Source organism: Nannospalax galili, unplaced genomic scaffold (genome assembly GCF_000622305.1).
Source record: "Nannospalax galili isolate Female #2095 unplaced genomic scaffold, S.galili_v1.0 scaffold923, whole genome shotgun sequence".
Classification (NCBI taxonomy): domain Eukaryota; kingdom Metazoa; phylum Chordata; class Mammalia; order Rodentia; family Spalacidae; genus Nannospalax; species Nannospalax galili.
The window spans coordinates 1,431,636-1,455,464 of record NW_008349753.1 but is presented as its reverse complement, the minus strand read 5'-3'; the positions used below and the strand labels follow the sequence as shown (position 1 = coordinate 1,455,464).

Genomic DNA, 23,829 nt, shown 5'->3' with positions numbered 1-23,829 from the left:
AACAGGCTGGCCTTGAACTCACAAAGATCCACCTGCCTCTGGCTCCCAAGTGCTGGGATTAAAGGCGTGCACCACCACACCTGGCCATAATTATTTTTTAAAGAAAGAAAATGAGAATGTAATAGATGCTAAAAGGATATGGGAATGGAGATATTTCCCAAAATAGACGAAAAAAATGACAAAGCCTAAGCAAGTGATGATAGTCTGTTTAGGTTTGTTATATATAAAGGATGAGAAAAAAATAATATATACATAATCTTAAAATTTCTATGGTCATAGTTTATCCAACTAGTTTAAGGACCAAAATATATATCTAGTCAAGGTTTATCTGAGAATATTTGGTTTTTTACTCAAGCCTTATCTACATAGCACATGATAATTAAAATTACCAGACTGGTGAAATTAACCTTATTGGGTGTTTAACAGCCATAGTTTGAGGCCTCTACTAATGTGGTCAGAGGGATTTAAAGGACAGTTTTTGCCCCTTGCTCTCCAAGGTCAACCAAGTTCCAGGTGACTATGGAACATCTCTCAAAAGGTCCTGTAACTGTGGTGAGTCACCTGTCCTCTTGTACAGGGAGGCCATGGAGAGCCCCCCAGATGGACCTGAACCAGTGTCCAGTCTACAAAGAGGAGGGTCAACTTAGAGGAAACACCTTATTCATGCTTCCAAGTGAAGCCAGACATGGTCGAGCAGGACCTTTGACTTATCTTCACATAGAACTGGTAAAAGAAAGGAGACAGGAGTTCCTCCCAAGCCCATGTGAGTCCTGAGGAACAGATCCTCAAATGACCTTAAGTATAAAACTAAATTGATTTATTTGGGCCAACTGTATGGTCTTAGACACCCAAAAGGAAAGTATAACCAAAGAGTAAGGTCATCAGTATATTTCTGTAAGAGTTCAGGGGATTACACTTCCCAGGCATTAGGCTTAAGTTTATATAAAAAGTTATTTAGACAATTATTTCTCATTGATGAATATGTTCCTAATCAGAAAGTGCTGCTCAGATGTAAGACTTCTAAGATGATGCTATACAGTAGTCACTTCTGCACGAAATAACTACCATCATCATGACTTTGGCTGAGCCTGATCGCTAAACATAGTCACAATGGGGCTTATTGATGGTTGTGCTCATTCATTAAAGGAGTGCCAAGCAGGGTCACTGGACCCTGACCTGAGTATCCAGCCACTCTTCCCAGCCTACTATTCCAGCCTTGGAAGACAAAAGAAAAATGAGGAGGACCCCAACAGAGGGATGTGTTTTCAAGCCCTTGTCAAGAAATTCCAATAGACTCATGTGAACATTTGAAAATTGCCCTATTCTGACTTTTTTTCTAGTTCCCTGTCTAGAACTTGTAATGTTAATTACTCTTGCCTTTAGTTCTCCTTCACACCTCCTATTCATCAGTCAAAGACTTTCTTTACCCCCTACAGATAAGAGCTATGCAATTTGGGAATCTTTTAGATAGACCCACTAAAGGGGTACCTGAATTGCCTCACCCTGTGTCCCTGTTTGGCATGGAAGAAGCCAGAGCTATTTGATTAACCTCTTCAGATGATGGTGTGATAAGAACAGGAGGTAGGAATTGGCTAGGCAGTTAGGGTAAAAAGACCCCAAAGAGAAGTAGCCAGTTTCTTGGCTAAAACTCACAATGTCCTTTGGCCTCTTAGAAACATACTCTGTTCCAAAGGCCAAAAATGTTGAAAGTATTTGGGGGCCTGTATTTAATCCTTAAAAGATTTTAGGGTTACCTCTTCAGAGGGGGGAATGTTATTGAGTAGCCAAAAGTCCCATAAAAATAAATAAATAAATCAAAGAAGAAGAAAGAGTACATGAAGTTATGAGAAAAAAAAAGTGATGGGGAGATATGGGAGGTGTTGAAGGGGAGGGAGTGGGCCTGGATTTGATCCACCAAAGAATCAAAGAACACCTTAGAACATGTATGAAGTTCTCAATAAACTATTTATTTAAAAAAAAAACTGAGCCTTCATTAAAGTGAGTTTCCCCTTAGATCTCATTTCATATTATTTTTATGAAATCTTATCTTAAGCTCCTTGCTGTCAAAAGCCATTTGCTGGAAGGAGGGGGTATTTGCTATGGCGGTGTTGCTAGAGATACTGTGAATTTAGTATGCAAACCTGTTTTAGAGATGCTCACTCAGAAAGGGCTGAAAGAAAATGGTAATCTGTGGACAAATGAGGGACAGCCAAGCTAGACATCACAAAGTGATCTGAACCTTGACAAAAATTACGAGGCCAATCAGTAGTTCTGAGAGCAGTCTGGGTTTTCTTGTGGCAGGACCCTCCCAGAACATTTGGAAAGCAATGCACCATGGTCTGTGCCTCAGAGCACTGCACAATTCTGCCAGTCATAATCCTATAGCATGGGATACCCAATCAGAATACATGCTGTCCTATATAGGAGACAAAGGAACCAAACTGTAAAAGGGACCTGACAGGTATGAGGCTGGGCTTTTGTCCTGTGCAAGGCTCTGTCTTTTGGGTATGAGCCCACAGAGTCAGGTGGTGGCATGATAAAACTGCTTCTGGGAAAGGAACACCTTGGCATCCTTCTGCACATAACACTTGCAGCATTCTGATGTGGGTGGACACTTCCTGACTTTATCCCCCAATGAAGCTTGTGAATTCACTGTTTCCCTCCCTTTGAGAAAGTCAATGCTATCTCTCAAATGCTTGTTTTTTCCTGAGTTTCACATTTTTATGTTAGAGCAAAAATCTAACTGAGGAGTTCTTGCCTAGGCTGAGTCTTGTTTTTAGGCAAGCTAACTTGTATGTAGTGTGTCTTATATCCACTGCATAGTCCTTATGGAGTTTCCTAATTCACTATTGACCTACAAATGAACCCACCCTAGTTTGATCCTTAAGGGAGTCTTATGTATAGAATAGGTCATTCCTGTTCTTCCACCTCTGTCTAGACCTCAGGGGAAGGTCACCCTGACCACTAACTGATTATTTAGCCTTAACTCAGTCTACTTCCTCCTTAATGCCCATGAGGTTTAACAAACAGACTCTGATGCAATGTGAATTCCTTAGCCACACTAAAGGCTACACACTACAGCAGCACAGAGAAGAGAATAAATTTTGCCCAGACAAGGAATCAGTAGATAATTCACTAGTTTATGAAAGAAGTCCAGGGTGAGCTAAGAGGGGGCTATGCATTTGGGATCAAGGCTGCCTAAACTTAATAACTTCTGTGTAAATAAATGAAAGCCAAGCACATATCTATAAAAAGGTTCATATCAATCCCTACACACTTTAACATGTTCATACAAAACCAATATACATTTGCAATATTGACACTTTGAGTCTCATTAAAATGTTTTACAATATACTGAAAGATTCACTCTCTGATCTGATATTCAGTTTCTAAATAATTATATATATATATATGTATGTGTGTATTTGTGATGAACACATATGTGTGTGCATGTAGAGGCCAGAGGTTGATATCGGTGTCTTCCTCTATTTTTTGCCCTTTATATTTTTGAGGCAGACTCTCTCACTGAACCTAGAGTTTACCAATTCATCAAGACTAGTTGGTCAGCCAGCCCCAGGGATCTGCCTGTCTCTACCTCCCCAACAGTAGGATTATAGGCATGCACCACCATGCTTGGCTTTTTATGTAGGTGTTGGGGATTTGAACTCAGGTCTTCATGCTTACATGGCAATCACTTTACCTACTAGGCCATCTCCCCAGTGCCTTCTTAATATGTTTTCTGAATACCATTTTAATCAGTAAGCACAAAATTATTGAAACTGTCACCATAAAAGGCAAGTTCTGCTCTAATGTGAATAAGGACTGGTTAATTATGAGCAAATATGAATGACCATGGCCTGGGAACATGGATTCAGGTTGTCCTGAATGATGTGTTCCACTGTGGTAATAGTTACAAGAACTTTGATAGTAACAGAACAAAGGATAGTCATGAACCAATACATTTATCAAATGCATTGGATATAGGTGGGCAGGTCCCAGGAGAACAGGGAAATCTCTGTTCTCATTTGGATGCAATCTGATGGCATTCTTAGCTTCCGGGTTCACATTATGGCAAGATATATAAAGCTTAGTGATGTAATTCCAGGGGTTTTACCTACAAGGAATCAGGATGTCAGACCAGATACAGAGTGGAGTGATCAATGGTTACTAAGTGGACTGAAGTGAAGATAGGTTCTCAATCTATAACATTACAACTCTCCACAATCACTATATTCTAATCAGTCGGATAGACTGCAGAATCTTTAACACAAGTGTGGCTTTTTCACAGACCTTCAGTTTACAACATGGATGTGCTTGCAAACTGTGTAGAGAGGACGATGGGACAATTGTACTCAGCAGTGACTACGTAATTAAAAACCAATAAAAATGAAGGGGGCATTGCGGTGGACACAGGTATTTCCATGGGCAGGTAGGAAGTGATTGGTTTACTAAGAAGCCCCCAATTTAGGAGAAGAATGAAGGAATCTCAATCTATCCTGTCACATTCTAGGTGCAAACACAATGAAGGAAAATGACTTGGCTAAGAAGAGGATAGATCTATGTCCAGAGTCCTTTTGTGTTTATCAATACTATTGGTCCACACCAGGAGTCTTACTTTTAAAATATTTTATTTATTATTTTATTTTTATGTATATGAGTGCTATGCCTGCATGTAGGTAAGTGTACCCATGTCATGCCCTGCCCATAGAAGACAGAAAAGGCCATCGGATACTCTGGAACTGGAGTTAAGGACAGTTGTTAGCTGCCATGTGGGTGATGGGATTCGAACCTGGGTCTTCTGCAAGAATAGTCAGTGTTCTTAACAGCTGAGCCATCTTCTTCAGTCCCAGGAGTCTTATTTTTAAAGTATTCTCACACTTGTGTCACACACCTGTACTCCTATCAGTTGGGAGGCCAACACAGGAAGACTACATGTTTGAGAGCAGCCTAGGCTACACAGTAGGATCCTGTCTCAAAAACAAAAACAAACAAGTCCAAAATTCTCTACAGTAAAGAAGAACTAATGTTTGCACATCTCATTGAATTTATAACTGTGTAATAGCTGCTGACATTTCTGTCAGGTTTTGAACTATTTCCTTTTAATTTCCCTTGATTTCTTGGCTTGGTTTTTGGTCAATATCAAGTTTTCTAAAAATATTAAATATTAAAAGTATTAACAGTGTAACTTCTCATAGTTTATATGATTCCCCTACATTCTTTCAAAATTCATTGTTTTAAATTATACCCATAACCGTGCTCCAAATATCTAAGGCACATGGTATGTGACAGCTACATACTCAAGCACACCTGAGCTGAGAGAGTCTACCTCAGCGACCCCCGCACCTGTTCTTCACTCCCGAGGATTCTGTGTCCCTTTTCTTGAAATGTTATATTTTAAGGAACACTTTACAGTTCTGTTTTACAATAAGCTGAAATGGGCTACAATTACAGAAGCTTTAGCTCTTCCCACCTGATAAGGAGCGTACAGCTTCACCTGTGGGTTTGTGGTAAGCGTTGTGGTTCTCAGGCTGGGCCGCTTACAGAATCATCTAGTAGTTTTTGAAAGCATGAAAGCTAAGCCTTATACTCTGTCACTAATTCACGATGTGATCTGGGTGTTGAAATTCTTGAAATCTTCCCAAGTGACTTACTCCAATGTCAGATTAAAGAGATGAAATTAAGAAATAAAACAAAGGTGGCTACATGCTTTCGTTCTGGCTTGTTGTGAGCTTCTATGGAATACGTAGGTCTAATACCAAGGAGGAAGGAACTGTGCTATACTTGTGGCCTGTCACATAAAAGTCTACTGAGAGTGTCCCTGTTTTGTTCTGCTCTATCTGATTCATTTTAATAATTCTATATAACATCACAACCGATTTCACCCTTAGTTCACTTAATGATGTCATCAAAAGTCAAACCCATCATTGCCGTTAATAGATATATTTCTTCGCCTAAAACTTATGGTAATTGACCTGTGTGCTCCCTTGCAAAATATGTCAGAACTGTTTCACCTCTGGTGACTGGCTCACTGAAATAGGTTTTAATGTTTTTACTACTGGTGTTAGCATTGAGGCATGTGCTGCTTCTCATTTAAAGAAGCACCACTTAGGGGCTATTTTCATGATAGAGCCTCTTACACTCGAATTTCATCCCTGTCTTTTAACACAACTTCTTTTTTCTGGCTCCTCAAGACTCATCTATAGCTGGAGAAATAGCTTCTCCCCTTCATGATTAAAGAGCTATTCTTCCAGTATTTTCAAATACAACCAGGCATATATCATCATTCAAACACTGGGTCACAGTATAATTGTGGAAATGTCATCTGATGCTGGGTCTTAATTTCTCCAGGTTGCTGTCACAGAATACTCTGACAAAAGTAACAGGGAAGGAACCTCCCCACACCTGAACATGCACACACGTACACACATGTAAATAAAATTTTGGAGCCTGAGACTTTCATCAAATCAGTTAAAACCAGAGGAAAAATATTCTTCACACTGAAAAAAACTCAATGACAGATTCATCAAGATGAATCCACAAAGAAAAGCAGTAGCTCAGCCACCTCTGGAACTTTCCACTTCCTCTTGCTTGTTCTGGCCTACACACTTGGGGAGCCATGTGAGCACGTCTGCTGTAGCTTTGGCATTGGCATCTGGTTTCCCCTCTCCTTTTGGACAATCAACGGTTTAGTTTTATATTCTACAGGGCAATGTTTAGTAAGTTTCTGAAAGAATGAAAACATACTATTCACTAGGGCTTATTGCATCCAAATTTAATAAAGCTTAAGGAATGTTCTATTGGATTTATTAATCATTAATGAGTGGGGCAATTCTTGAATCAACTGAGAATGATTGTGGTAGAAAAGTAAGGGAATTTATGGGAGAAAAATCTGTTTTAGATAAATGCTATTATATGTAATGTAGCTTCTATATACTGAAAATAATGACCTGTGACCAATCATATTCTTTTGATAATTTTAAGTATAAATGAATGTTAATTATGAAATCACTTGCCGTGACGTCATATGATTCCCCATTTCTAAACACTTTGCTTTGGCTCTGTATGATTCCTTGAACGATTAGCTCCTCCAGGATGTCTGATGACTTCAGTCGCTCTCGATTCTCTAGGAGTTGGGGTTTATTAGTTAATCCATTGGTCACTGGGTCTTCTGAAGGAAAAGAAAAAAGAAAAAGAAATTCAAGAATGAAGATTTTTTTTTTCAATCCCATGCTAAATGGGGGCAGGAGAAATAGCTCTGTGACTACGAGAACTTGTGTAAGCATGAGGATCTGGGTCCAAATCCCCAGCATCCATGTATAAAGTCTGGTGCGGTCATCATGCCTGTCACCTCAGTACTGTGAATGGGCTGTGAGGAGACAGGAGGATTGTTGGGACTTGCTGGCCATCAGCCTAGTTCCAGGTTTAGTGAGAGACCCTATCTCAAAGGAATAAGGCAAAGAATGATAGAGCAGGACACCTGACATCCTCCTCTAAACTCCATTCATATAGGCATGGACAATCACATGCACACCCACACCCCCCCCCGACACCACTCACACATACACACACATGCACAGACACAAAATAAGTAAATTTTAAAAATGCTCTTGCCTAAGTACCTAATTTCTTTTTTTTTTTAAGATTTTTATATTTATTGATCTCTGTGTGTGCGCATGTGTGTGCGTGTGTGCACGAGTGTGCCAGGAGGGTGCCACTGCTTGAGTGTGACAGTTAGAAGACAACTTGAGGGAATCAGTTTTTCTCTTTCCAACATATGGGTCCAGGGACTGAACTCAGGTTGTCAGACTTGGCAGCAAGAGCCCATCTCACCAGTTCCATTATCTGGATTCTATTTTAAAACGTTGTATCCTTTGAAGTTCAAATTCTTGCTGTCTTTACTGAGGAAATACACCAACACACCTAGGTACTCTATTCTTTACTTAGCAGGTCTCATATTAACATAACAACTTCTTCCTTGTGCTGCTGTGCACAGTCCTTTTGTTGTGACAACACTTAAACACTTGGGTCAGATGACACAGGTTTGTTCGCTAATTATGACACTCAGCTACAGCTAAGACTCAACACATTCTTCAGGTGACTCTTACAAGCTGCAGTTTGATTTCTATGCTTTGTATACAAATGATAAGCAGCATGAAGTTGCCAAGAGCCATCTGGTTCCACAACCCTGGTATACAGTTTCAGTATCTGCTAAGCCTACTGAGGGAGCACATCTTTTTGGCATCTTTGAACCATGTCGGAATTGGAGCTAGAGTGATATTAGCTAAAATCCTATTATTGATTTAAAAAATGAGCCCTGGAGGTAGCTGTGGGGGGGAAGAAGGAGCTGGAATTAAAATCCTATTATTGATTTAAAAAATGAGCCCTGGAGGTAGCTGTGGGGGGAAGAAGGAGCTGGAATAAACAAACAGCAAAGTAAAGGCTGCTGACTTGTAAAGGTGGCCCCACTTTCTTGTCAGACTCCTCTGAAATGAGCTCTTTTCCAAAAGTTCCAATCATAGCCAAGTCCATTCTGTTCCGTTGATAGAGGTTTTTATAGATGTTTCCAACCACACTGGTTACAAAGACAGATTTCGTGAGCTTTTGCTGATTGAAAAGATATCCACAGATGTGCATACCCGCTGACCACCTGTTTCTCATTTCAGACCATTAGTCCACCTGGTACAAAAGAGTTCTCTGAGCAACTATCACCTGGCAATCCATAAAGTTCTGATCTGCTGGCTCGTCTGCCTTGTAGGTGTGTGAAATAGAACCAGTTCTCAATGCAAAATGCTCTGCACATATTCTGGTAGAGGGTGGTCAAACAGGTCATTTACATGGGTAGACTAGAAACTTGGAATGATGGAGAACAATTCAATGTAAAGGTCACAGGTAAATTCCCTTCATGGAGTTGGAGTGACTTTATTGTTGTTAAAAGGTGGACTTGTCTACTGTTCACCTCAAGCTTGTTATCTCAGCACTCAGGAAGTGGAAGCAGGAGGGTCGGGAGTTCAAGGTCATTCTTGGCTACATAATAAGTTTAAGTCCAGTCTGGGCTATTACATGAGATTCTGTCTCAAACAAAACAAAACAAACAGAAAGGTTGGACTTACCTAGAAGGGTTAACATAATAGTAACTGCTATTTATTGAACATCTGCACACTTGCATTATAAGTACTTTATAGTCTGTATAACATCATTTCAAACATAAACTCTGTGAGAGAAGCGTTATTGTCCCTATTTTATGAACAAGCACGCTGATATGAAACACACTAATTAACTTCTTCAAGGGGACGAGACTAGCAAGTGTGTTAACTTGGACTGACTCCAAGGTCAACACCATCTCTCAACTTCGCCGTTTCCTCTCCCAACTATAACCTGTGAGCAACCCCATTGCTCCTACTCCATCTCTCATCCAGGATGCTGCCAAGAGGATGACATGTTTTGTCACTAACAATGAAATTATTGTAGCCACTTCTATCCATTCTTCTGTGAGTCTGCAAAAGGATTTGTCTTAACCCCACACAGAGACGCCTGGACCATGTCAGTTATTTCAATTGATTCTTAGGTTTTCTTGGGACATTGGAAAATACCAAGCAATGTTTAAAGGTTACAGTATGCTCTTCTATTATGGAGTGTGTTAGTTACTATTCTCATTGCTATGACCAAAAGCAACTTAAGGGAGGGTTTATTTTGGCTCACAGTTCAGAGGAATATAGTTCCTCATGGAGGGGAAGGTGGGGTGGGGGGAGCAGCTTGGACTGTGGCACTGACCTGGAAGCACAGACTATGTTCGCTGGCTTTCTCCTTTTTGTTATTTAGTCCGGGACCCTAGCCAGTGGGATGGAGCCAAACATACTCAGTGTGATTGTCCCTCCTCAGTTAAACCTCTCTGGAAATACCTCCACAGACACAGCCAGAGGCTCACCTTGCTCATGCATGCCTTAGGTTTTTCTTAACACAATGAAATTGACAGTTGAAACTGACCATCACATAAAGTTAGTATATGGTTGCCATAGTAAATTTAGAGAACATAAAAATACCTGTAATTGAGGAACAGTCTATGAACCAGATGACCTGGATGTATCTAGATCTTAGACAAGAAAAAGGGCTAGGGAGATGGCTTGGAGGGTAAAGCACTTGCCATGCAAGAACAGGACTGGTGTTTGCATTCCCAGAACCCAAGTAAAAGCTGTGTGCATGTGGTGTCCCACCTACATTCTCAGTGTGAAGGAAGCAGAGACAGGGATCCCCCAGAGTCAGCTGGCTAGCCAGACTAGTCAAAACAGCAAGTTCCACACCCAAGGAGAGACCCTGCCAGTGTGATTGTCCCTCCTCAGTTAAACCTCTCTGGAAATACCTCCACAGACACAGCCAGAGGCTCACCTTGCTCATGCATGCCTTAGGTTTTTCTTAACACAATGAAATTGACAGTTGAAACTGACCATCACATAAAGTTAGTATATGGTTGCCATAGTAAATTTAGAGAACATAAAAATACCTGTAATTGAGGAACAGTCTATGAACCAGATGTCCTGGATGTATCTAGATCTTAGATAAGAAAAAGGGCTAGGGAGATGGCTTGGTGGGTAAAGCACTTGCCATGCAAGCACAGGACTGGTGTTTGCATTCCCAGGACCCAAGTAAAAGCTGTGTGCATGCGGTGTCCCACCTACATTCTCAGTGTGAAAGAAGCAGAGACAGGGATCCCCCAGAGTCAGCTGGCTAGCCAGACTAGTCAAAACAGCAAGTTCCACGCCCAAGGAGAGACCCTGCCTCAGTGTATAAGGTGGACATTGGTGGAGGAGGAAACCTGATGTCAATCTCAGGCCTCCCTCTGCACATAAACATGCACACACATGCATCCACATACACGAGAACATGCATACATACACACCATAAATACATACATATGCAAGTTAACTAATTTTAAAGCTATTTTACTTAAAAATTTGTATTCTTTGAAAGTTAATTTAGAAATATTTTTATTTTTAAAAAATATTTATTATTTTTATTTTTGTGTGTGTGAGTTTATTGTCTGTGTGTATATAAGTTCACGTGTGTTGTGCAAAGCCCGAGGAGGTCAGAAGAGGGTGTCAGATCCCCTGGAACTGGAGTTACAGGCAGTTGTTAGCTGCCATGTGCGTGTTGGTAACTGAACCTGGGTCCTCTGCAGGAACAGCCAGTGCTCTTAACCTGCTGAGCCATCTTTCCAACCCCGAAAGTTAATTAACTTTTTAAAAAAGGATGTTAAGGGATTGCTCAGATGACAGGAGACTAAAGCCACGTGGTAATACAAAGAATGTGTCAGAGTTAGATCTGAATCGGAAATTTATTCATCAAGGATACTTGTGACACAATTGAGATCTGAATGTGGTATGGAGAGGAGACAACAGAGTCACAGTGGTTACTTCCTGATTTTGATCTTTACCTAGATACTGTGCAAAGAGCATCCCTGTTTGGGGAAGTCCACACAAGCATGTTTAGAAAGAAAGTACCTTTATGTTTTAAGTTATTCTCAGAAAAGAAGTACACTTGTGTATGGAGGGGTGTGATCATGCAAGTGTGATATGTTGACATCTGGGGAATCTGGATGAGAAACTATAAATACTATTTATTTATTTATTTATTTTTGCACCATCTGTTTTTGCCTTGAATCTTACACTACTAAAACCAATGTTTTTTCTTTAGAAAGGAAATACAGTCTTGGACTTTTCAGTTTTATTTTGGTGAAAAACAATCATATGCATTCAACAGAAACCACAGTTTCAATTTAAGGCTTATGACTCCATTCTCTCTTAAGTGCTGGGTATTGAACTCACCCATCATAGGGTGCTAACTAACACTCTACAGTGTGCCACGTTAGCCGAGCTAGGATGGTGGGTAGGTTACCAGTAGTCAACAGTTTCAACTTAATTTTGTTATCAACTGATGATGGGTTTATCAGGACTTAACTCTGAAAGTCAGGGAGTACTTGGGACATGTTAGTGTGAAACTTGAAAATCTTTTGTTGTTGTTGTTGTTGTTGTTTGTTTTGTTTTGTTTTCAAACACCTTGTTGGGCAGCAAAGGCTACCCCTGGAACTCACTCTGTAGTCCAGGCTGGCCACGAACTTGTAATCCTCCAGCCTCAGCCTCTTGAGTGCTGGGATTGCAGGTATGCACTGCTGCACCTAGTCTAGCTTGGAACTTGAAATTCTTAAAAACACTCTGTATGTGTGAAGTTGGCTGAAGAAGACAGCCAAGAGCTGGGAGGCAGGGAGGAGATGATATGCAAAGTCCGAGCCATTCTATAATGAGATGCTCTGAAAGCTCCTTTGCACTATATTTTAGAAACATCTGCTCTGCTGGCTAACTTCATTTTAGCAGTGTCCTGTGTCTGGACAACCACCTCCTTAAAGTGCCTCTAAGAGCACACAGCTGGCAGGACTGACCACCCTGGAGCACTCCAGTCATCCCCAGCTTCCTGATAACTTCCTGAAAATGCAGTCTGCTAACTAAGGTGAAAAAAAAAAAGGACGCTCTTCCTAATGCCAGCTTCATCTTTTGAGTTCTGACCCGCCTGCATCAGAGCCATAAGAGGTAAACGATATGGAATCTAATAACTGGAGTACATCAAGATAGTCTACTAAAAAGTATTTCATCTGTTACCCCAACTACTTTCTTAAAACTGTAATTTTAAGATTTTATGTGTCTGTATGTGGGCTTGAGAGCATATATGTGTATCACATGAGTTCAGGTAGTTAAAGAGGGCAAAAGACGGAGCTACAGGCTGTTGTGAGCTGTCCGATGTGGGTTCTGAGAACTGAACCCAGGTCCTTCGAAAGAGCAAGTGCTCTTAACCACTGAGCCATCTCTCCAGGCCCTACCCTAGCTACTCGCCAACTTGTAGGGAGGGAAGAAATTACAGGGACATGGAATGAAAGTTCTTCCCTAAAACAGAACAAGGTTCTTTCTCTCCAGATCTGTGAAGTTCATTTTGTTTCAAAGGTTGACCATCTATGAATAAGACATCATCAATCAATACCAGGGAATAACTCAAAGAAAGAGAAAGCAGAGCACCGGAGAAGCCACAAACAGTTTTTAAATACCACACGTGATCATAATTACTTCTTTTTTTTGTTTTCGGAAAACTTTTTTTCTAAAATTTTATTTATTATTTTTATTTTCTGTGTATGAGTATATTGCTTGCATGTGTGTAAGTGTACCTATGTTGTACAACACCCATGGAGGTCAGAAGAAGGTGTCAGATTCCCTGGGAACTGGAGTTACAGACAGTTGTTAGCCGCCATGTGGGTGATGGAAATAGAACCCAGGTCCTCTGCAAGAGCAGCCAGTGCTCTTACCTGCAAAACTAACTCTCCAGCCCCTTGGAAAATTCTTTATATAATATATTTGCTGATATTTTGAATGGGGAGAGGCAGGATGGCCATTTAATGGTTTTATTTATTTTTGCAAATGTAGAACTTTCTCTTAGGAAGATGTCAACATAGTGGCAGTTTAAATTCCTTTAAGCTGTATGATTCCTCTTCCTAAAATGTGATTTCAATTCCCAATAAGGGCTCTTTAAAAAATTATGGCCTTAATTACTTCATTGACAAGAAGATTAATGGCTAGCAGCATTATTGCTCACATGATGAAGGCCTGAGACTAAATTCTAATGTCTTAGAGATGGCCATTTAAAGTACATCACAACCCCAAAAGAGGTGCTAAATGAGCCATCAAATATGTAAACTATACACTAGATCCACAAAAACAGAGGCAAGCGATTACCTGAATTGACTCTCCCTTTTCTTTCACTATGAGATGGAGAACTTTCTGGAATAGTTCCAGGCAAGCTTCCTATTCGGGCTTGTTGATCCAGGCTTTCAGCATTGTCCACACTGTCTTTGGGCCATCGAGCCTCAGTCTGGGGGTTGCAGGTCTCCCTGGAAGAAGTCACCCTCACATCTGCCTGTGGAAAGAGAACAGCTTGGTGAGAATCAAGGTTCCTTAGGAAAACGGAAGCAATATTGCAGGGTCTGTTCTGTGAGCGCTCAGGCAGTCAGTGTCTGTTGTAGTCTGGTTAGTACACAGAAGTCTATAGAGGTTATGCTATACAGCAAAAACAGACATGATTAAGTTAATGTGCTCAAGATGGTAACGCTATCCAGAATTCTTCATGTGAGTCCCAGATGCAATCATAGTTGTTCTTACAAGAGACAGGCAGAGGGATTTGAATATGAAACGTCCCTAAAGATTCATGTGTTGAAGGATTGATCCCTAGCTGATAGTACTGTTGAGGGGTGATCAGATCATGAGAGTGCTTAACATCATCAATGAAGCAATTCAGTGACAGATTCAAAGCTGAATGGACTATTAGGAGGTGGGGCAAAAATGGAGGAAATACATCACTGAGGGTATGAAGTTGAAAGGTATATCCTGTTACCAGACCCTTTCTCTCTGGATCTCTCAACTTCACATTTGCCACTAGTTGAGCAGTTTTGCTCTGACCATGATGCCCTGCTTCACAGTGGTAGGATGAAGTGTCTGTGGATTAGAACCTCTGAAATGGTGAGAAAAACAAATCCTCTTCCCTTAAGTTGTCCATTCAAGCATTTTGTCACAGCACCAAAAAACGGACTAACATGGAAAATTGGTAGTAGAAAGTAGGGTCATTTTAGTGACCATTTTTAAGTATGTGGTTTAGAACCTTTTGGGACTGGTTTGTGGGAAGAACGTGGACAAGTTTGGAAATGCAGACCGGAGAAACTTCTAGAATGCTGCAAGCAGAGCTTAATGGGAAAGTCTGGAGGAAGCACAGAGTCCAGAATACAATAAAAATGCTGGTAATAACTGTCCTGTGAGGTTTCAAATGGAAATGAAGACTTTATTGGGAACTGGACAAGGGGCCATGAATGTTAAATTCTGTTCATGCCTTGAGACTGTGTGTGAGGCTAAATTTAAAGATGACAGACAAATCTACTGGACGAAAGTCAAAGTGGCCCAACATTCAGGCTGTGGCATAGATAATGCTGGCTGATTTTAGCCAGATTTACAATGAGAACTGATAGCAAAAAGCAGAGGAGAAGGAACAGAAAGACTTTTAATATGGCCAGAAAAGGACCATGTTTAAAGTTGGGGCCCAGGAAGGTGTGGTTGGTTAAGAGATCAGCACTGTTAAAAGAAAACCAAGTATTCGGCATTGGGATAAGAGAAAAGGTGCCATGAAGAAACGGCAGGAACTGGCCTGCTAACATCCATCAGTGGCTCAAGGCTGTGGCTCACTGGGAAGGCTGCTTTGAGAGGAGAATGCTCCGGTAAGACATCTCTGTGCTCAGTTCTTCAGGCACAAAGAGGCACCAGCAGCTATGTTCCAAGAGGACCTGGTTCTTCCCCTCTGGACAGAGACTGTGGCATCTTTCATATAATGCCAGTTTCTCAGGCATCTAGAATGTAAAAGGTATAGGGTGATGGAGGCCTCCACCCAGAATACAAAGGAAAGCATAGGGAGCCAGGCAATGTGCGACAGGGTTAACGTGCCTTCAGGTGTACCCCTGAAAGGGCACTGTGAGAAACCGCAACGGAGATCAAGGAACCTCCATATTTCCCGTGCATAAAATATGAGCATGGAAAACTGTTGAGGAAAATTTCAGCCAGTAATGACAGTGCAGGAAAAAGGCCACGGGGGCCATGGGGCTGCGTCTGCCCAAGCCTTTGGAGGGCCACACTTGGTGCCCTGTCTCAGATGGCAAACCCGAAGGACTGGATTTACTGTTTGCCTTGTGGAGTTTCAGTCTTGTCTCAGTCCACGTCTTACTATCTTCTCAGTCTTGTGTTTAACCTGTGCTATTGTATGTTAGAGGTGGATCATTTTCTTTTTCTTTTTTTTCATTTTATTTTCAGTGTTGGGTATCAAATTTGGGGCCTTGTTCATGGATTGCAGGCCAACATACTGCTATTGAACTACATCTATAGCCTATGTAATTTTCTTTTTGATTTTATGGGGGCTTACAGCTAAGACTTCACTGTGACTCTTAGAAGAGACTTTGAAATTGGATTTTGAGCAACACTAGAACTGTTAAGGCTTCAGGGACTCTTTGAGATGATATAAGCATTTTGTATAAGTTAGACATGAGACTTTGGAGACCACAGGCAAAATGTTATGGCTTTTATATTAAATGTCTTCCCAAAAGGTTCATGTGTGAGTTCATGGCTGAATGGGCTGCTGAGAGGCAGGGCATAGTCACTGGGATCATGCTGAAGGGCTTGTCTTGTTCCTGGATCCTTCCTGTCTCTGCCTCTGTTTCCTGTCTGCCTGCTCCACATGCTGATGTTCTACCTTGCATATCTGGGCCCAGAAACAATGGAGCCAAGTGACCAGGGACTCAAACCTCTGGAAACACAATCCAAAATAAACCTTCCTTGTTTAAGTTGTTTTCCTCAGTCTGCCCCCAGCCCAGTGGTGAGAAGCCACCTGACACCCAGAGATTTGACTGTAGAAGAAAAGGTGACATGCGGATGAAGAATTCTCTGTTAATCAGATTTTTATTCACAGATGTGAAGTTAAATTTAATATCAAGTATGTATTTTAGATAGATTACTTGTAGAAGTGATGAGAAAGGAAGGAAAGATGGAAGGAAGGAAGGAAGGAAGGAAGGAAGGAAGGAAGGAAGGAAGGAAGGAAGGATGGAAGGAAGGAACAGAATAGGTGACACACTAGGATTACTGTGGTTACCCAGATGAGATCTGATTCAACATGCACTGGGAGAATGGCAGCCAGGATGGGGAAGAGGCAGGTCCAGAAATACTGTAAAGGTAGATAAGAGACCTCTTAGATCAGAGATTCAACCTGAAGAAGAGATGTCCTATCCGACTCCAAAATTGTGGTATCATGACTGTAGGAACTGTACAGAAACATTCTCATTAGGGAAACTGAACTTACAAAATTAGGACCTTGCTATGGCGCTCTTTGTAGTTTTACAGATAGATGTGTGTGTGTGTGTGTGTGTGTGTGTGTGTGTGTGTGTGTGTGTACACTTTTGACTGCTTTCTGGAAGCGCTGTAAAGTGTGAAGTCCTTTGAGGCTAAGCAGAAGTCACTGTAACTAGATTGCGGTGATGCTTAGGATCTCATAATTCAATTAGAAAGTGAGAGTTGCATAGTTCTGTGTTTCCACAAAATGATCGCTGCAGCTCAGCCATCATCAGTTCATTGTGATGAGGACTGACTGGATCTGGGGCTGGAGCCCACACAGGGAAATATAAAACCAAACAACAAACAACTCAGCAAACAGAAACTCAAGGGATAGGAAATAAAAGCTGGCACAGGATGGAGCCTGGAAGTTGCCATGTGCTTATCTCTTTCTCTCCCTACCTGAATTTCTTCACAGGTACCATCACTGCCACTGAAGAGGAAGCAGACCCAGGAGAGGGGCCTTTACATACAATATACCTCACCTCACACATACCGTAGAACATGCATACACACATACATCTGATATGTCTAACAAAGGAAAGAGACTGTTCTAGCTTCCTCTGTGTTGCTGTGATAAAACATTCTAACCAAAAGCGACTAGAGGGAGGAGAGGGTTTATCTGGCTTACACTTCCAAGTTACAATCTATTTTTGAGGGAAGTCAGGACAGTAACTCAAGGCAGGGGGTTGAAACAGAAACCATGGAGGAACTCTGCTTGCTGGCTCTCAAACTCATGCTTAGCTACTTTTTTATACAGTCCTGTGTTGCCGTAGAGCTTGGGGTTGGGTAAGCATTGCTGCATCGTCATATTGAAGCTGAGCTTGTGTCCTGGACTACCTGCTTAGGGATGGTACTATGCACAGAGGGGTAGGCTCTCCTGCATCAATTAGTAATCAAGGCAACCCCCCAAAGACAAGCCCATAGGACACTGTGATCTGGGAAATCCCTCGGTTGAAGCCTCTCTTCTCAGATGACTCTAGGCTGTGCCAAGTTGGCAAAGTTAACTGGGACAGAAACTCCGTGAGGTGCTTTTCTCTCACGGACACACTATTTGTGCTAGACTTGAAGACGTAAATCACATTGTGGGTTCTCTCCCTTACTTTCAGATAAATTATTTAAAGCTACTGATAGCAAAAACTGTATTTTCACAAGTTCATTACATTTTGCAGAGACATCATTTTTTTTAAAAAAACCAGCAAAACAGCGAGTTATACACAGGGACTAATTTTGTCATTTAACATTTCCAAGTGGAGACATTGAAAAATGTAATGGATTTAATAACAGCCTTGGTAGCACCAAAATGGCAACAAAACACCTGCTTCAGAACTGAGTGAAAGTCTGAATGTTATCAGGCTAAAAAAGATGACTTTCCCCAAACACACACTGCAGTTTACAACCTGGAAGAGATTAAAACACTGCAAGCTGGAATGACCTTCCAGTCACTGCAATGCTCCTAGAGCCACTTGGGTTTGGGATCCAGAGCCTAACAAGAATCTTTGTTTGAATACTGTTAGTGACCAAAATCTAATGTATAACAGACAAAACACAGTCTTTCAGCATCATGTGACATATGCCAGCCTTCAGTTTCTAGAGATTTAAAGCTCTTCTCTTTTGAAAACTAAGAACGTTTTTCATATATCACTCTAGGAATTTTAGCCCCATTACATAATATAGATTGAGAGAGTTATAATTCAAAGCCCAGAGATACAGACAAATAATTGCATCTGTGCCTTCCAGAGATGTGGCCAACAGTGCAAGCATCTATCAATATGCAAGCTTTATATTTCTACAAGTGAGAAATCTACCTGCAGTATATAAACAGTGGTACTGGCTAGGTGATGGGAGGCAGATGGAAAGTTCCATCTTTTCCTTGAGATGAAGTTGTCAAAATACAGCGTCAATGTGCTTCTGTATTTTGCATTGTCTTTATCGTATATCTCAGTGCCTTAGGGATAATTACTTTTTGTCAGTTTTGGAATTAAGAACTTGTAAATTCCAAGGTGACAGCTCTGCATAAGAATCACCAGCATTCAAAAAATGGCATCAGTTTAAATGATGGACAGTTGTTTGTTTGCTTTTTAAAAATATTTTATTATTTTTAATTTATGTGTATGAGTGTTATGCCTGCATGTAGGTAAGTGCACCTGTGTTGTGCAATGCCTATGGAGGACAGAAGAGGCTGTCAGATCCCCTGGGACTAGAGTTACAGATAGTTGTTAGCTGCCACGTGGGTGCTGGGATTCAAACCCGGGTCTTCTGCAAGAACAGTCAGTGTTCTTAAACACTGAGCCATCTCTCCAGCCATGTTTTTTGCTTTTTATGAGTATGTGTGTGTGTGTGTGTGTGTGTGTGTGTGTGTGTGTGTGTGTGTGTGTGTGTATGTGTGTGTGTCGATACTTTATGAGCTCTATAGTTTTTAGAAAACATATTTGCCAAATGGCTTGGAAGGAATAACTTGTTGATGCTCCTTGAGCAGAAATCTTAAATCAAGTCATTAGCAAATGCATTAATAAATATGTTTGCTTGCAAACCTGTTCTTCAGAATTAGATTTTTTTGCTAGTTTACTTCTAACAACATAATAACAAATAGAAACATCTTGAAAGATTCAGGAATGATTGTTTAAAGTTTTAAGAGGGCTGGAGAGACGGCTCAGTGGGTACAGTGCTTGCTGTACAAGCATAAATGAGGACCTGATTTTGTATTCTTAACACCCACATAGAAAACCAAGTGTAGCAGTGTGTGCCTGTGCTCCCAGCATAGGGGTGGGGGCAGGAACAGGAGGATTCCTGGGGCCTGCTGGTCAACTAGTCTAGCCAGTGGGTGAACGCCACGTTCAGTGAGTGATGCTCTCTCAAAAAATAAGCTCTGGACTGGTGAGATGACTCAGCAGGTGAAGTCTTGCTGTCAGGTCTGATGTCCTAAGTTGTATCCCTGGAACCCACATAGTGGAAAAAGGGAACAGACTTCAGCAAGTTGTCCTCTGCCCTCCATATGCGAGTAATAAAAATGAGGTAGGGAATTACAGAACAAGACACTCAGTGTTGACCTGTGGCTTTCAAAAATGCATGTTTATGCACATACACACATGAATGCACACATACATCACACACACACGTTTTAAGAAGTATTTTAGTCTGTTTTTTTGTAATCAACAAGCACGAATTTTCTTATTAGATGTTGGAGAAAACCTGGTAAGGGTCCTTGACAATCAGTCACTCATTGAAATCCAAGCTCTCTCTTTGACTACCTGGCCTGGAACTTTGAGTTACACAGAAAAAGAACATTTCTCCAACTAAGAAGAGTTTCCTGTGCTTTCCTCGTTATTATGCATTATTTTACTGCAGTGCCTTCACGCCTCTTTAGAGGAAGGTAAAGGCAAATGGAAAGTCTGCTGATAATTCTCAAGAAGTTTAATTTAGAATATTTTAAAGTTAAACTTCCAAGAAACATAAATATTTCATGCAGGCAACATGCTCATGTCATTTTAAAGGCACTGCTGAACTCCCGAACTCTACATCCTCTGCATTTGCAAAGGCACTGGAGGAATTACTGTCCTGATAGTTTAATTAATAATAATCATACCCTTTCCAGATCAGACTTCCAAAGTCAAGCGCATAGGAAGAGAAGGTGTGTGCATGAGACAAGCAAATCTATCTTTGGGTTTTAACATTGGACTTCCTCCTTGCAGCTCCTTGTAGACCGTCATTAGTCTCATGATGGTACTAGGAGACAGGAACACAGGAAGGAGTTTGGGGAAGGGGGTGGAGGGGGGAACTGTGAGTATTCATTGGTGGCTGGTCTGTATGAAGCAATTTTCTGGAGACAGAAAGAGAAAGATTGTTTCTATCCTTAGGGAGGGGATAGCTCAGGGTAGGAGGCAGAATGGATATAAATAACTGAGCAACATAAACTATTTTTTCAATCCCATAGAAAAAGGTAGATGATCATCCTTGCCCATGTGGTCTCCTGGAGCAGGGGTAGCAGACAAGTTAAGGGAGAAGTCGCCAGTTGTCTTGAAAAATGGAGATGTGTGACCTCTATGGGGGAAGGAAATGTCGAAAAGGAAAGAAAACAGCAGGTGCGATGATGTGGGATGGAACAGAATTAGCCTGAACAGGAGAAAGGTTTGTAGGAACACCGACATGGGAGGGAGGATGCAGGAGAAGGTGTCAGGGTCTGCTTCAAGTTCCTGCTTGGGTTCCTGCCCTTGCTTCTGTTAATGATGGACTGTGCCCAGAAAGTGTAAGCCAAATTAACCCTTTCCTCCCCTAAGTTGCTTTTGGCCATAGCGTTTAGCATAGCAACACAAAAGAAACTAGAGCAGACACCAAGCATGCCTTCCTGGCTAGTGTATGTCACACATGAGCGGGGTTGACTTTTAGCACTAAACTTCGTCGTATAATAAAACTATCTTCAGTTATAACAGTATTATAATAGCTACAGAAGAAATGTGAATAGTGAAAATTTTCTTACGTGTAATCATGCCTACAAAATAAACAAAAAGGGTGGAGGCTGGACAGACGGCTTGGGGGTTAAGAGTATGTACTGCTGTTTCAGAGGACCCAAATTCAGTTCCCAGCGCCCATCACGGTGGTCCATAACTGTCTGTACTCCAGCTCCAGGGGACCTGATGCCATTTTGGGGCCTCAGAGGACATTGCACTCATGTCCCTTCACCACACACAGATACACAGATGCACCGATACACAGACACACAGACACACACATACACACACGCACACATACATAATCAAAAATAAGTAATAAAATCTTGGAAAAAAAAGAAAGTTTTTTGTATAAAAAATGAATGCAGACTAATATTTCTAAATGACATAAATATAAATGTATTTGGGGGCAAAGGGAGGGGAAGATGCACGCCTGCACGTTAATCTGAAGTAAAAATCAATAATATCAAAGACCAGAGAGCGTCCCTGAAACATCTGTGAAGGAAAAAGGGCCTTCAAAGGGACACGCATCAGTGGAAAGACTGGGGCGCACAGCTGCGGTGAGGCTCTGTACTGAAGGATGAGTTAGGAGCTCATCCGTTTCGTTGAGGACAGGGCCCAGGGATGGCATTCCATGGGGTGAGGGAACAGCATGGGACAGGCAGAGAGGTGCGACCAAGCCTGAATGAGCCAAGTATTATAGGTCATTTGACCTGACAGGCTAAGACTCCATGAGAAGAAAGGGGAATATGAGCTTAGCAAGGGAGGAAATAGAGGGCAAGTGTGTGGTGAGGCAATGCCTCTTTGTCTTTTTCTTTTTGTTTATGTTCATGTTGAGACAGGGTCTCCCTGAAGCCCCAGCTGGCCTGGAACTTTGTAGACCAGGCTGGCCTTGATTTTACAGAAATCTGCCTGCCTCTGCCTCTGCCTCCTGAGTGCTGGGATTAAAAACATGTGCCACCTCACCAGGCCAGGGAGCTGCTCCTTGAAAAGGCAGGTGGTAGTGTGCAGGTAGATCTATTATGATGGTGATGGGAGAAGCGAAAGGCCTCCTTGGCTACATGAGACTCTGCCTCAAAAAAATCAGGAAGAAAAGGGTAATGATACATTATATCCAGATTGTGGCTGTTTAGCAACAGAAAGCAGAAGGACACTTAGATGGTGGTATCTGGATGCAGGTCTCCCTCAGAGTACCAGGGACTGAACCTGGAGTCTCAATTTACATTCAATGTCAGTTTATCATCTACCTACCTACCTACCTACCTACCTACCTACCTATCTATAGATAAGGTCTTATACGTTCTAGGCTGGCCTCAAACTTATATGTATCTGAGGATGACCCTGAACTCATGATCCTCTGGCCTCTACCTGCTGAATGCTTGTGCTACAGGCATGAACCACCACACCTGGTTTATGCAGTGCTGGAAGCTGAATCCAGGATTTGACCATGCTAGACAAGTACTCGACAAGTTGAGCCATACCCAGCCCTTCAAGTTTGCATTCTACATCCAATCCAGGAACCCAGTTGGTGTGTCATACACATGGCAGGAGCCAAAACTAGGCCCTGACAGTATCTACACTATGTCCTTTGAGATTGTGTGAGCTTTTCACCTAGCAGCCCTGAGTATGTCCCATGAGGAAGGTGGCACTAAATGCCAGGGAGTGAGACTGGGGAAGTGTGCTTGCAGAGCTCCCTTTCACTCTACAGAAGTGTGTTCTTGATGGTAAAAGATATGAGAATCTGGAAACTTGCTCATATGAACTTACACAAGACCCATGTAAACTCAAACCAGACAAAAACCTAGCATAGAGCTGGGGAAATGGGTAAGAAGTCCCAACCTTAGCTGAGGAAGTATTGGCAGCTTATCACTACTGGGTAGGGGAGAGTTGGTCTTCTTTAAGGGAGTGAGGCTAGATAGGTGGACCAGACTCCAGTGGATTAACTCACACCCAGGGACATCTGGGAATACAAACTTGACTGGGTAAGTCTTAACATATATGACAAAATGTATGAAATCTGGTAGGTAGGCTATGGGGGAGGGTGAGAAACAGGGGGGTGGTGTCTAAATATGATTAAGATGTGTTGTATAAAAAGCACAAAAATTCAATAAAAATACATATTGTTAAAAAAGAAAGTATACAGCAGGCCTCTCTTTGGGTCACCCCGCTGAGATGGAGCCTTGATGGTTCCTCATCCTGTTGGTAGAACTGTAACCATCCTGACAGGAAGGGAGTGTCTAAAGAGACCCTGATACCCCTCCCTCTGGCCATCACACTGTTGAGATGATGGCCTCTAAGAAATTAGAATTTCCTCCCTGAGTCTCATGCTGGGAGAGGGAAAGGTTGAGGCTGGTTCCAGCCAGTGGGCAAGCTTGTCTCCTAGAAAGAGAGCCTTCACACAGTTAGGACAATATGTCAGACCACTGTTGCAG

General features: G+C 41.7%; 1 protein-coding gene across 1 annotated transcript in view; it reads right to left on the bottom strand.

Moving 5' to 3' along the window:
- Positions 1-23,829, bottom strand: part of Stmnd1 (stathmin domain containing 1) — a 49,172-nt gene that overhangs the window by 23,691 nt on the left and 1,652 nt on the right. The window contains exons 2-3 of the mRNA XM_008847059.3: positions 13,770-13,950; positions 7,014-7,168 (exon numbers count right to left, since the gene is read on the bottom strand). Of these exons, the coding sequence (XP_008845281.1) occupies positions 7,014-7,168; positions 13,770-13,950 (336 nt within the window). The remainder of the gene's footprint in view (positions 1-7,013; positions 7,169-13,769; positions 13,951-23,829) is intronic.